The 13,358-nt window shown below is 41.3% G+C and overlaps 1 protein-coding gene and 1 long non-coding RNA gene across 3 annotated transcripts; one reads left to right on the top strand and one right to left on the bottom strand.

Annotated features, from left to right (window-relative positions):
• The first annotated feature begins 355 nt into the window (after positions 1–355).
• LOC134291524 (uncharacterized) lies at positions 356–7,336 on the top strand. Its single transcript, XR_009999136.1, has 2 exons — positions 356–1,353; positions 1,406–7,336. It is a non-coding gene; the product is annotated as an uncharacterized LOC134291524 (long non-coding RNA).
• LOC109399345 (serine/arginine-rich splicing factor 1A) lies at positions 4,876–8,838 on the bottom strand. 2 transcript variants are annotated; one of them, XR_002127535.3, is made up of 5 exons: positions 8,557–8,838; positions 8,114–8,489; positions 7,976–8,052; positions 7,418–7,568; positions 4,876–6,839 (listed from the first exon to the last, which is right to left on the bottom strand). XR_002127535.3 is itself a non-coding variant. In XM_019671784.3 (4 exons), the coding sequence occupies exons 1-4, from the start codon at positions 8,721–8,723 to the stop codon at positions 7,475–7,477; spliced, it is 714 nt and encodes a 237-aa protein (XP_019527329.1). In that variant the 5' UTR covers positions 8,724–8,838; the 3' UTR covers positions 4,876–7,474. The 2 variants fall into 2 exon arrangements, 1 of the variants encoding a protein (XP_019527329.1); XM_019671784.3 differs by having other exon boundaries at positions 4,876–7,568.
• Between the last annotated feature and the right edge of the window lie 4,520 nt (positions 8,839–13,358).

Raw genomic sequence — 13,358 nt, 5'->3', positions numbered from 1 at the left:
CAAAAATAGTTATTGTTCCCACCATAAAGATACCATGTATGTTATTGTTGTTCATATGTAATTTTCTCAATTACATTCGTCGTTTGAAAATAGAATAACAAATAAAGTGAAACTTTTCCGGTTTCAGGATAATATTTGGAGTGCCCGCTCAACAGCACAATTGTGCTGATTCATCCCGAAAGGAATATCAACCTTAAACGATCCTACCATCGCCCAAATGTCAACGGACTGGGCTCAAAACTTGACCAGAGCATCGTAGCGTCATACACTGCCGTGAATCGCATATCTGTCCCATTTGCATAGGAAATCCAGCAAAGATGGGACTGATATGCGATTCACGGCAGTACAGTACTGTTACGTTTGTAAATTAGTTGTGACGTATGTAAAGTAGTTTTAAGAATTTTCCATGAATTGGAGAATGCAATTCATAGAAAATTCTTCGATTGTTGCATGGAGTGTGTTACGTTTGTAAATAGTTGTGAACATATTGTCAGTTAATTTTCTGTTTTGTACTGTGATTTGTTCATTTGCCCCTAAATTTTAATATGCATTTGTAGCGCTCCAAACATTTCAGGAGCGAACCAGCACACAACACGCAAGCCGTCCCCTAGCACGGACATCAAATTGTAGACGGTCTTGTGTTGTTGCCCAAATCAGGAGGCCCCTTTAGGATTAGAAATTCCTAGACCAAAACAAGCTATGAATGCCGCAACAGATGCTGCGAACTAAAAGGCGAACTGCCAGAAAAAATACGATTACAGGATTGACTGATGGACCAAGAACAAAAATGAAACCTCGTCATCCTGGGATTGGACTACGTTATCTATTTGGATAACTGGGCACAATTTATGTTATGTGTTGCATGTTTGTGTTTTGTGCATTTGTAAGGTTCCATTTTGTTTTCGTATCCAAGTTCCCAGACGTGGGGCCCGATGCGGAAAATAAAATGCGCATTTGTAGGGTTCTTTTAGCAGTTGTCTACATTGTGGTAACCATCGGGAGCACAATGCATTTGTAGTGTTTCGCAAAACTTTTTTTCCGTTACATTGGCGCCCAACGTGGGGCGTTGTGCATTTATAAGGTTCCAATGCATTTTCCGTTACATTGGCGCCCAACTAAAAAAACCCACGTTCAGTTTAAAGTTTAGTGTTTCTTTGTTGATCTATCTGGTTTAGTTTAGGTAAACTTAGAGTAGATCAAATATGAGTGTCCGCAACAGTAAAGATAGAGAAAGGCTAAGTACTTGGTTGATGGCAGTTCTTTGGCCGTTGTTTAATGGCGTTAGATCATACCCTTTGCTAGGATTCGCTGGCGTAATTAGTTTTAAGTTAGCCTGGTGGCAATTTGTTTAAAGTTAGCCTGGTGGCAATCAGTTTTAAGTTAGCCTGGTGGCAATTAGTTTAAGGTTAGCCTGGTGGCAATTTAACTCGCGGAGTTATCTGGTAAGCGTTTGGCTTACGTAATATGGTTAGTCTGGTGACAATTTCACGCTGAGGTCTGCTCAGCACCAAAAAAAAAATGATCATCGCTGCCATCAACCGACCACTTGGAAGGATGATAAATAGGAGTTTTTTAGAATTTTTCAAGAATCGCGATTTCGATTCTTGAAAAATTCTTCCGCTGTTGCTGGTGTTGTGTTACGTTTGTAAATTAGTTGTGACGTATGTAAAGTAGTTTTAAGAATTTTCCATGAATTGGAGAATGCAATTCATAGAAAATTCTTCGATTGTTGCATGGAGTGTGTTACGTTTGTAAATAGTTGTGAACATATTGTCAGTTAATTTTCTGTTTTGTACTGTGATTTGTTCATTTGCCCCTAAATTTTAATATGCATTTGTAGCGCTCCAAACATTTCAGGAGCGAACCAGCACAAAACACGCAAGCCGTCCCCTAACACGGACATCAAATTGTAGACGGTCTTGTGTTGTTGCCCAAATCAGGAGGCCCCTTTAGGATTAGAAATTCCTAGACCAAAACAAGCTATGAATGCCGCAACAGATGCTGCGAACTAAAAGGCGAACTGCCAGAAAAAATACGATTACAGGATTGACTGATGGACCAAGAACAAAAATGAAACCTCGTCATCCTGGGTTCGGACTTAGTTATCTATTTGGATAACTGGGCACAATTTATGTTATGTGTTGCATGTTTGTGTTTTGTGCATTTGTAATGTTCCATTTTATTTTGCGTATCTAAGTTCCCAGACGTGGGGCCCGATACGGAAAATAAAATGTGCATTTGTAAGGTTCCAATTTATTCGTTACATTGGCGCCCAACGTGGGGCCTTGCGCATTTATAAGGTTCCAATGTACTATTCGTTACATTGTTCCATGCAACAATCGAAGAATTTTCCATTAATTGGAGAATGCAATCCATGGAAAATTCTTAAAACTACTTTACATACGTCACAACTAATTTACAAACGTAACACAGCTCTACCGTAGCGGAAGAATTTTTCATAAATCGGTGATCAAACGATTTATGAAAAATTCACAAAATCATCACTCATACTCCTAGGATGATGGTCAGAGACAAGTCGGTCAACCTAACTCTTGAGCAGACCTCAAGTTACATCGTTTCCTCAACTAAACCCAAACTCATACGCAAGCCTTGGTCGCTTGCCAAATCTTCTCTATCCTCCAAACTGCATAATCTTAATGCTAAACTAAACTTCACGCCAGCTGCGCCTGGCAAAATCTTCGACCTCACAAATCGTCTCTGACCAATGTCCTTGTCCAGCTTCCACGAATCCTACGGCAAAGCACTCAAATCGGATTCTAGCCTATTGTATTGACTAAAATAGGCTTAATCGCACACAAAACATTAAGAAGCTATGTTTACAGACTATCTACAAGGACAAAATTGGTTTGTTTTGGTGTGTGCATATTCTGAGAAAAGAAAAATTTACTAATCTAAATCGTCATGAGCCCGGGAAATAGGGTTTTACCGCGCCCCTGGTCGCGTTACTTTTGGGATGAAGATTTCATGACGACCCCCAGATCTTTAACCCTTGGCCACGCATTCGAATTGACTGGAAACACTTGAGGGTTCGTGTGCACCATCCAGTCGTGATGTGCTTGGATTGCCGAGATCGTGTTCTCTTCCTTCGTAGTGGTGCCACTCATAGCTCTGTGTAGTGAGGATGGTCGAATTCTTGATGATGGGCTCGATTTGTCTCGATCGGCTAACGGCATGACCATTTGGTGTGTTTCGGTGTGAGGGTTCCTCGGGGTGTTGTTGCGCTTCATTCGTTGTCTGGATCGTTTGGTATCTGGAGCCTCCCTACTCACGACGGTTTTCAGGGTCCCAGTCTCCCTCGCCCGCTGTAGGCTATATGCTGCGCTCTTCGTGGTGGTATTTGGAGCCTCCCTACTCACTGCTGTTTTCAGGGTCCCAATCTCCCTCGCCCGCTGTAGGCTGTTCGTTTCCGCATTCTTCGTCCTGGTATTTGGAGCCTCCCTACTCACTGCTGTTTTCAGGGTCCCAATCTCCCTTGCCCGCTGTAGGCTGGTGCTTGCTTTGCTCTGTGTTCTGGTATTTGGAGCCTCCCTACTCAACGATGGTTTTCGGGGTTCCAATCTCCCTTGCCCGCTGTGGGCTGACGGTTGCGGCGCTCTTTGACATGGTATCTGGAGCCTCCCTACTCACTGCTGTTTTCAGGGTCCCAGTCTCCCTCGCCTTCAGTAGGCTGTCGATTCGTCCTGGTGTTTGGCGTGTCTTCGTCCTGGTATTTGGAGCCTCCTTACTCGCTGTTGTTTTCAGGGTTCCAATTTCCCGCGCCCGCTGTAGGCTTCTTGCTACATCCTCCTGCTCTTCCAAAGCTCTCCAGTTGCTGTCTCCCTGCGCCTGATAGTGGCCGTAAGCTTCGACTCCGTGCCGAACCGATGTTTGGTCGTCGATCTCCGGGTCTCCACTCCTCCTATCAGAGAATACATCTGGTGCCTTGACGAGAAACCTGCGTCCCGTTTCCAGAATCACAGGGTGCACTTTCTCCCGCTTGGCGAACGGCTCACGGTACACCTCCTGGCGCGATGGAAGTGTTCGGGTACCGCATGTTGATTCTCCATTTGCTACTGTTCGGCCTTCTGACGGATCGGGTGATGGAATCTCAAATCGTTCATTGCTTCCGACGAAGATCGTGGTCTACACAAAGCTGGCTGATTTGTCGAGGTGGAGAGGTAGTCGTTAAGAAGTTATTGCTCATCACACCTGACTTTCTACCATTTTCCCGTTTGTTACGTGTTTTTGGAGCGTGGTACTCATGGTTGACAGGCATTGCCTGCGGACATAGCTTTAACATTGTGGAACCTCGTACGGCTGTACGGAAATCCTTGCTGTCGACTCACAATCGGTGTTGCTGTGGTGGAGCAGTATTGCGACGGCTTCTCACCCTCAGCTCTCGTGGTCAAATCTCCCAGTGATTGGTGTTTCTGCTTGCTTGGCTGCTTCGTGGTTGACAGGCACCGCCTGTGTACATAGCTTGAACAGCCCAGAATCTCGCTGCTGGGAACGAAGATTCCAGTACATGTAGTCGTCAAATCGCTGTACGGAAGTTCAGAATCCGGTTGGAACTTGTCTGCCCTCCTGTTCGCTGTAATGATGCCCATTTCTGGTGTTTTCTTCAGCGTTCGCTTCGTCGTTCACAGGCACCGCCTGTTTGCATAGCTTGCACTTATTCTTAAGCGGATAACTTAATAAAGGGTGATCAGCTTTGTAAGATGCGAATAGTAAACAGGGGTATACCACAAAAGTTCAACTCACTGGACGCAGTGGTTCAACTCCCCCCAACAAAAAAAAAACTATAGAACATGTCTTTAAGAGATTTTGTTAGCTTACAAAGCAAGAAATGTGATATAGATGCACAACTCAAGTCACTTTGATGAAATCCTTTTCATTTATTATAACGCACGTGCCACTCTTATTTTCTTAGCAACACACTTGCTGCTGTCACGCCACACTTACTTACTGTAGGTAAAGATGCAACGATGAAGTGCCCGGCCAATCCTTCAAGTTTGCTTTCCGAAAACTGTACTACCGCACTTAAATTATAAACAACTGCATACTTTTGTTTGGTTTACCACATTTTTACAGTCAGTTGGGGAAACACCGGTCATCGAATTTTTAACTTATCAAACTTTTGATATCTTTGGATGTTAACACTTTCACATTGATGAAACAGTAATTTGATTCTAACCCAAAATTCACATGCTGTTTCTACTAATTGAAACATGAAAGCGAATTCGCATTTTACAATGCGTGTTGTGAGTGCAGAGAAAGGGTAGCAAAACTTGTTCAACTGAACAGAAACTGGATTATGAGATGAATTATGAAAGTTGAAAATAAAAGCCGACACAAATAAAAGAAAGTTAGAATAAAGCAAACGTTCTAGAGAATATTAATACGTGGGTATCTAGTCACCGACTGTAAAAAGTGAAAAAGGTTAGATATTGGGTAATACACACCGTTTTTGTTCCTGATTGCTGTATAACCGTTCCGAAAAACTAAGATGGCAAGTGCAACTCGTGGGGTGCAGTTTCAACAAATATAGCCTTGAAAAGACAGAAGATCTCCTATTCCCTCGGTGTCCATTAATCCTGAATCCTAACGAGTTAAGCAAAACCAGGTGCCAGGGGGGCTTCCAATTCCAAACTACTATTGAGATCAAGCAAATGATGTCCCTCGGAGTCCATTCCTTCCGTCCTCTCTCGCTTCATCCAACTCCTCCATCCTTGTCCAAATCGATTTTCCTCCATATGCTTTAGACATTTCCGCATGAAGTTGTAATAAAGTTCAAAAAGAACCGATTCATGCCGGCAGATAGTTCCATTGATACAATCTTTTTCTAGGAATTTGACAGCAAAACTTTCCGTAAAAAGTATATATTTTCACCACTTGTATTTAAAGATAATTTGTGAAATATAAGGGGCTAGCAAATATACTTTTCATTGGAAGACATTGTTGTAATATTTCCAATAAATCGATTGAGTCAATGAAAATTTGCAGCGGAATTCGGTACAGGTAAAATTGAGAAAAACGGAGCTCGTAACATCCGTATTGTCCAAGTTGATCCAACAATGAATTGTTCGGGTTTGTTGTGACAATTTTCGGCATGCGTTCCTCAAAAATCCCAAACATAGCGATTGCGGGTTACATTTTCCTATCCCCAAAAGATCCAGCGTTGCGTTCCACGTAATTGAATCCTCCTTCTGTAATTGTCTTCAAAGATCCATTCCATGAGCGATCATGAGCAGCGCTTGTCTCTTGATATCCTTTTCAATTCATCCAGTGTGTGAAAAGTCATTTTCTTATTCTCTGGAAAAGGCGTTCCACTTAGGTTCAAATGATATCGCTTTTATCGTTTGTGATTTTGCTTCTACGCACACCGCAATTATACAACTTCTACAACAATTCATTTAATTTAGAAAAGTTTTAAAATGAAAGCCTCACACCAAGCATTCAATGTGCATAGTTGCTTTCAAATACGACAAATCGTCAACGACGTATCGAAGATAGTTCCTGTCGTCCTGTAATCCCTGAGTTCGATCCTTGCAGTGAGACGGCGACGAAGCGTCACAACTTCCATTTCCCGCAAGTCATGAATCCTAATCCTTTTCCTCTGTCAGCAGCGCTTGTGCTTAGTCCAATCAAGGTGCATCTTATTATTGAATGAGCGAAAGGGAATCCGGTCATAACAGAGAAATGTCCTTCGAAAAACTCCAGGGATCCTGTGTTTTTTCTCAAGTCCAAGCAGGAGACAAAACCATCGAGTCACTTTTCCGTAACCGCGAGATAGGTCCTTGTGGCACAACAGTACAAGCAAGGAAAGAATCCTGTTTGTCCTGTTCGGAGGAAAAAGAAACAGGCTTTAGAATGTAGACGTGATGAGACAGCGATAAATTGTTTGTGAATATAATTGATAGTGAATGTAATCCATCCATGTTTCTGATAGAGATCTTCATGTCGCATTTCACAGGCTAGAAGAAGAGACGAAAACTTTGAAATTATTTAAACCTTCCAAACTAATATTCATTTGAGACAACATTTTCACGATTTGTTAAAATATAACCTCTGTTTGATTGACGAAAGTGAAGCCTAGATGGTCGATAGATTGTTCAAGCACTTATTGTTTTCCTTATACATTGGCTGGGTTTCATACAGTATTGTAGTAAAATGTTACGAATAAAATGATTGATCGCGTTAATAGATTTCCCTGTCGCGAGAAGTGTTACCCTCTCAAGGAATGTACTTAAAATGATTAAAATATCCCTACATTTACAATAGGACTGCCGCATTTGCATCTTTCGCAAATCGAGCAGCTCTCGGTAGATTGTGTGTTGCATTCGCGAAAAAAAGTTTTAAGGAGAACGCATCGCAGCGTCAGAGTTTGAAAACAAAAGATAAAGGGTAATGAAATTACTTGGAATCCACAGGTAAGGATCCGTCCAGGTTCTGCTTCGGCTTAGCCGTGTTGCTCCTAGTAGTTGAAAGAGCGGGAGCGAGATCGCGAGAAGCTGCGTTGTACCGGTGAATAGGTTGGTGTTCCACGTCGTCTGCGCGGTGAATATGATCTGAAAGAATACAATGCAGTAAAATTTAGTTAAAGTTGAGAATAGTTTATTGTTGATCTTCGGATTTAAAGTAGTTTTTTTTTGTTTCAGAGCAGTTTTATAGTGTCCTTTTCGGGGCACTGTTTGAAAGTACGTCCGTTCATTAGTGCTCTTTTCCAGGATAACTTTTCATATTTCCCTACCTGTTCCTATCCCTACTTTCCTTTCTTCTGCAGCAGGTAGATGATCAATGAGGCTCATTTTTTATGATGATGGCAAAAATATGAGCTTTCTTTGCCAGCTGACAATCTGTTTATTGTAGGCACGCTTATGCCCAGGGCAATTATATCAAAAAACTAAATCAAGATTGACCTCTACCGACTGAATCATAGACTCATCTCTATTACACACAATAAAAAAATACTTACCGGTCACGATATTCTCCGCCTCTTCTGTCGTCATTATTAGTGGAGTCCTCACGCACTCGGATGTACGCTACCTCTCCCTAGGAAAAATAAAATCATTTTAATCATAAACCGTCATCTAATCCGATAAACGTCACTCACCTCATGTGACCGGAATCGTGAATCGTCCAGTTTCTTGATGGCATATTTCATATCTTCATGGCGCAGGAACTCAACGACGCCGGTTCCATCTTTGTACACATCGGCAAAACAAACATCGCCGGCTTCCCGCATATGGTCCTTCAAGTCCTGCCAGGAACCGGAAGCGGGCAATCCCGTCACCATGACACGGAACTGTGATCGTCTGGCGGGAGGGCCGCGGTTGCCCCGATCACCCCGAGGGCCACCCCCGCGGTCACTATTGCCTCTGCTGCTGCTGCTGTATCGACCGGGCCCTCCACCGCGAGGGAACTCCACTCGCAGCCGGTACCCGTCGTAGTCGTACCCATCACGAGCCTTCACGGCATCGTCAGCATCACTGCAAAAACACCAAATTCACATTATTTCCACTGATACAAACCACTTTTACCATCTGGTAATCATACCGGGCATCCTCGAACTCGACAAAAGCAAATGGCGGCCCGCGGCGGTTTTTCAAGTCAACGAAGGTTACTTTGCCGAATTTGTGGAACAAATCCTGAATGTCCTTGGTGCGTATGTCCGGCGGAAGGTTTCCCACGTAGATTCGGCACTCGTTGCGACCGTGAGACATGATTTTATGCTTCGAAAGATTAGTAACTACGCGACCAAAATGGCTGAAGAGACGCAACGCCGAAAACGTACAAGCGAGCCGATTCGGTTGAAAATCAAGACAAAAATGACGCCGCCTGCCGCCTGATCATTTTTTTTCTATAGGATTTTTTTTATGCCGGCACTCACAGTTTGACACTTCTTGGTAGCAATGTTATGAATTTTCTTGGTAGCGTATTTGGTATTAAACCGGTTCAGGCACGGAAAAAATTAACATGAAAACGCACACTAATTATCACGCTAGTTCAGAAATACCCATTAATGGGTACTTTAGTACCCATTTCGAACTAAAGTGGCTTAACCCATTTAATGGGTATTTTCCGTTTACCCATTAATGGGTATTCGTCTCGAACTTCAAAAAATGGGTATTTATTACACTTGATCTTGAAATAAAAAATGGGTAAAAATACCCCATTATTCCCGGAAAGTTTTTGCAGTTTGAGGATAGGTTTATTCAAATGATTTCAGATCAAATGACAAAAAGCAGAATTGGGTTCTTTAGGGGTATCCAGATTATTTCATAATCATATTCTCCGCCCAAAAATTAGTCGAAATCCAAAATTTCATAATTTTCGGAGTCCGGGAACTATTTTTAAAATGCATTTAAAGTTTGTATGGGGAAATTTTTTTGTTCGGGTCGAACTGTCATTTTATCGATTGAACTGTCATTCTACCCACGAAAATCAAAACTGTTTTGTTAATTTAACCATCAAAACAAAGGTATTGAAATCCACTAAAATCACGTTATACTCAGAAAAATGAGCTCTTTCGATTAGGCTATAGAAAATAGCAATATTTTATTCACTAAACAACCCAATTAAAAGGCTATTTGTAAAATTATTATATATTTCTGTAATGCAGCATAGAGTTTCAAATTCATTTTTCGCATGTAAAATTATTCGAAGAACTGCTCCAATCGCTTCCCTTGTTGATTCCCGCAAATCCATGTCGCGAATCACCACAACTGCTTCCGAGAAATTCAGGCATCTGCAAAGAGAAGGTTTTTTTTTGTGAAATTACTAAAAGATTCCTTGAAAGATTCATCGATATTACTTACGAGTCATTGGGATGCTTCCTGCTGCTTCCTGATGAAGAAAGTTTTATTGAATATTTACATTTTTTTTGCAAAAACTTTGCACTTAGTGAGAGCCACAAAAACACTAAGTCAAGAAACGGCGTTCATGAAATTTTCCCAAGTGACATGAGTATTATTCACCCATTATTTAATTAAGAAGGCAAACTTCATAATGAGGCTAAAACACCCATTTTTTGTTTTCAGAAAAACACCCATTATTTGACAGCGCAGTACTGAATCCAAAAATGGGTACTTCAACCCCATTTAATGGGTATTCTGGAACTAGCGTGATGGTCAAACATTTCAATAGGTCTTATTGGATAGTAATCCCAAGAGTAATCCTATGGGTAAATAAAACACATATTTTGGAAAAGTGCACACTCCGGTGCCGAGGTGCGCTGTATAGCGGACCAGGTTTACTAAACAGCGCACCACTTCCGAAATTAGGTCCGACACATGGTTTTGGAGTATTCTCTTCCAACTTCGCTAGTCTAAAACTCCGTTTTCAACTAAATTGAGAATATTGCCTATCCAGTGAAATCATCCAACCTGGTGGAGTGAAGAAGACAAAGAATACCTGTTCCGCAAGCGCTAAGAGCAACATTAACGGCGGCTACTATTCGAGCAACCCGCGCAGCGCTACCATTTTGACTTAACCACCCTTTTCCACACTGATAGCAACCAAATTAGTCACCCTGATTCGTATCGAGAAGGCTGTCATATTCCCATAGAATTTATAGCAGCGCAACTGTCCCGCTACTATATTTGGTCACCCAACCATAGCGCTACTATTTTGCGAGCGCATCCAGCAGCGACCGGTAAAGTTTGCTGCAATGATGGAGGGCTGCCAAACGGGGTATTTAAAGGTGCTCTAATACTTATGACACACATGTGATACAAGAATCACTGTACAACTGCGCTTGAAATGAGTGCCATACTGAAAATTCTCTCAGTTCAAGTCAGTCTTGTTAGAATTTTCTTGACACTGCGTACCGTTGTACAGGAATCACATGTCTGTCTGGGGTATAAACCAAGGTTGCAACCATTCATTTGCAAAAATTTACATTCATTTGCTATTATCTCAGTTCAGAAGCATGCTATCGAAAAACAATGTATGGATGAATTTAAGCTTTTAGTTTTATCTGAAAGTTTGCCGAATAACATTGGGGTCGCACACGCATTCCAAAGTCGTGAGCGAGCTGTGAAGGCAACTTTCCACAGCGTGAATGAAATTTATATTCACCGCGTGGAGAGTTGCCTTCACAGGTCGCTCACGACTTTGGTATACGTTTGCGACCCCAATGTTATTCGGCAAACTTTCAGATAAAACTACAAGGTTAAATTCATCCATACATTGTTTTTCGATAGCATGCTCCTGAACTGAGATAATAGCAAATGAATGTAAATCTTTGCAAATGAATGGTCGCAACCTTGGTATAAACTGCTGCCAAATACTTATGCCACACAACCCCCTGAAGAAAGCGTTAGTTCTTGAAGCCGCCGTCTTTGGTGGGGCGCCACAGGTTTGTTTACGAAATTTCAGTCTGCTGACCAATCTGCTACGTGCGGAAGCGAACTTTGTCGTGCGAAGATAAATTCGTGATCGAAAAACGATCATTTCCACATATTTTTCAATGGGTTCAGTGTTCTTTGTTAAACTTACAAGACGCACTAGTATGAAAATACATTTAGCCCATATAAAACAACACTAGAGTCAATAGGACAGATCGGTGAAGTACTAGATTTGTAGTAATGAGCTGAATTTTAGTATGGTGAGAAGGTCAATTCTCCGTTTCTGCAATGAAATGGTGCAAAAAGCGTGGGTATTATGATTCCTTGCCTAATTTGATGCTGTTTGAGCAAAACTTTGGACAACAGTGTCGTTGTTTTCTCCATTTCTTGCAACATAAACAACATAGTTATCCAAAGTTTTGCTCAAACAGCATCAAATTAGGCAAGGAATCATAATACCCACGCTTTTTGCACCATTTCATTTCAGAAACGGAGAATTGGCCTTCTCACCATACAAAAATTCAGCTCATTACTACAAATCTAGTACTACACCGAACGTGCCCTATTAAATTTAAATGTCGCACCTGCTCCAACAGAAGAAATCACTATGTTTTCAGCCTTATGTAACTGCCCATTCAAATCAGCACCACGTCCAGCACCATATTTTTGGCTTCAATCCAGTTGTATGTGGATGACAGCCGTTTCATGGGGTTGATGCCACACATGTGATACAAGAATCACTGTACAATTGCGCTTGAAATGAGTGCCATACTGAAAATTCTTTCAGTTCAAGTCAGTCTTGTTAGAATTTTCTTGACATTGCGTACCGTTGTACAGGAATCACACTCGTACAAGCACTCGTATCACATGTCTGTCTGGGGTAAAAGAATAAAAATAGAAAGAATGCCCCCGCATAATCACTAACTGTATAGTCCTTGACTTGGGTAAAAGTTATGTAACTGACAGGTTTACGTTGAATAATAAATTACAAATTACTGTAAATGCAATATTTCTCATACTGTGGATGACTATTAGAAATTATCATTGAACCAGTTCTCATACTATCCGAGATAACAGTAATATAACCATACTGTATACAGATTTGCCAGTTTGACAAATGCGAGGACAAATGGTAATCCACCAAATAACAGTATGTGGCTTGGTATGTGGATTGTGGAATAGGGCACTGCATGAAATTCTCTCCGTCTTTTTCACTCTTACAGAAATTTTGTAAACATCAAGGCCAAGAAAAGTCAAAATCCCATACAAAATTAAAACAATGCAGTGCCCTATAGGCGGTTAAGATAGGTTACCATAAAAAATCGCTCGTTTTCTCGAACAAATTGTTCACTAAATAGTTTAGAATACGGTCTATTTATAACCCAGTTTTTCTGACAATTCAATATATAGCAATTGGTTTAAGAACAGTTGAACAATTAATCTGGAAGAAAAACGAACACTGTTTGTAGTCTTGTGTTGAACAATATTTTCATGAGAATTGCTGTTTTTAGATTGGTGTGTAAGGCGTCCCGTTGACCTGTTTGTTTACGGTTTGAGGACGTTGCTATGACGACGTTGCCGTCAGTCCATTGTTTAAGCTTTGACATTAGCTTCGCATGAGATAATTTCGCAACTCTCAAGCAAGCCGCGACTTCGATTTGGTGGTGTGAAGATAAATCAAGAGATAAATATTATGAATTCGATTGGAAATCAAAAAACTTTTTTTGAGAAAAATATTTTTAGTAATTTTGAGTTGTTTACAACATACATCGGAAGTGACGTATATGATAGTGCATCATTGAACGCACACAGCGCACCCCACCCGGTACTGAAAAAAAGTGTCGCTAGTCGAAAAGTGTCGCTAGTCAAAACGTCGCTATTCGGTTTGGTGCTGGCGCCATAATAATATTTTCAGAAATAAGTAGTTTTACATGTTTCTTCATGGGAAACTTTTTGTCGTGCCACCGGTACACAACCGGTTTATAAATGAGTGCCTACTTAAGGCACTCA

Source organism: Aedes albopictus, chromosome 3, assembly GCF_035046485.1.
Source record: "Aedes albopictus strain Foshan chromosome 3, AalbF5, whole genome shotgun sequence".
NCBI classification, from domain to species: domain Eukaryota; kingdom Metazoa; phylum Arthropoda; class Insecta; order Diptera; family Culicidae; genus Aedes; species Aedes albopictus.
This window is presented reverse-complemented; position numbering and strand designations above follow the sequence as displayed.

Bases quoted from the DNA above. Each gene is read 5' to 3' on its own strand.
- LOC109399345 (XM_019671784.3), bottom strand. From the start codon at position 8,723: ATGTCTCACGGTCGCAACGAGTGCCGAATCTACGTGGGAAACCTTCCG. The intron at 8,490-8,556 runs GTATGATTACCA...GTGTTTTTGCAG, and splicing joins GTCGAGTTCGAGGATGCCCG to TGATGCTGACGATGCCGTGA. The intron at 8,053-8,113 runs GTGAGTGACGTT...TATTTTTCCTAG, and splicing joins CACGATTCCGGTCACATGAG to GGAGAGGTAGCGTACATCCG.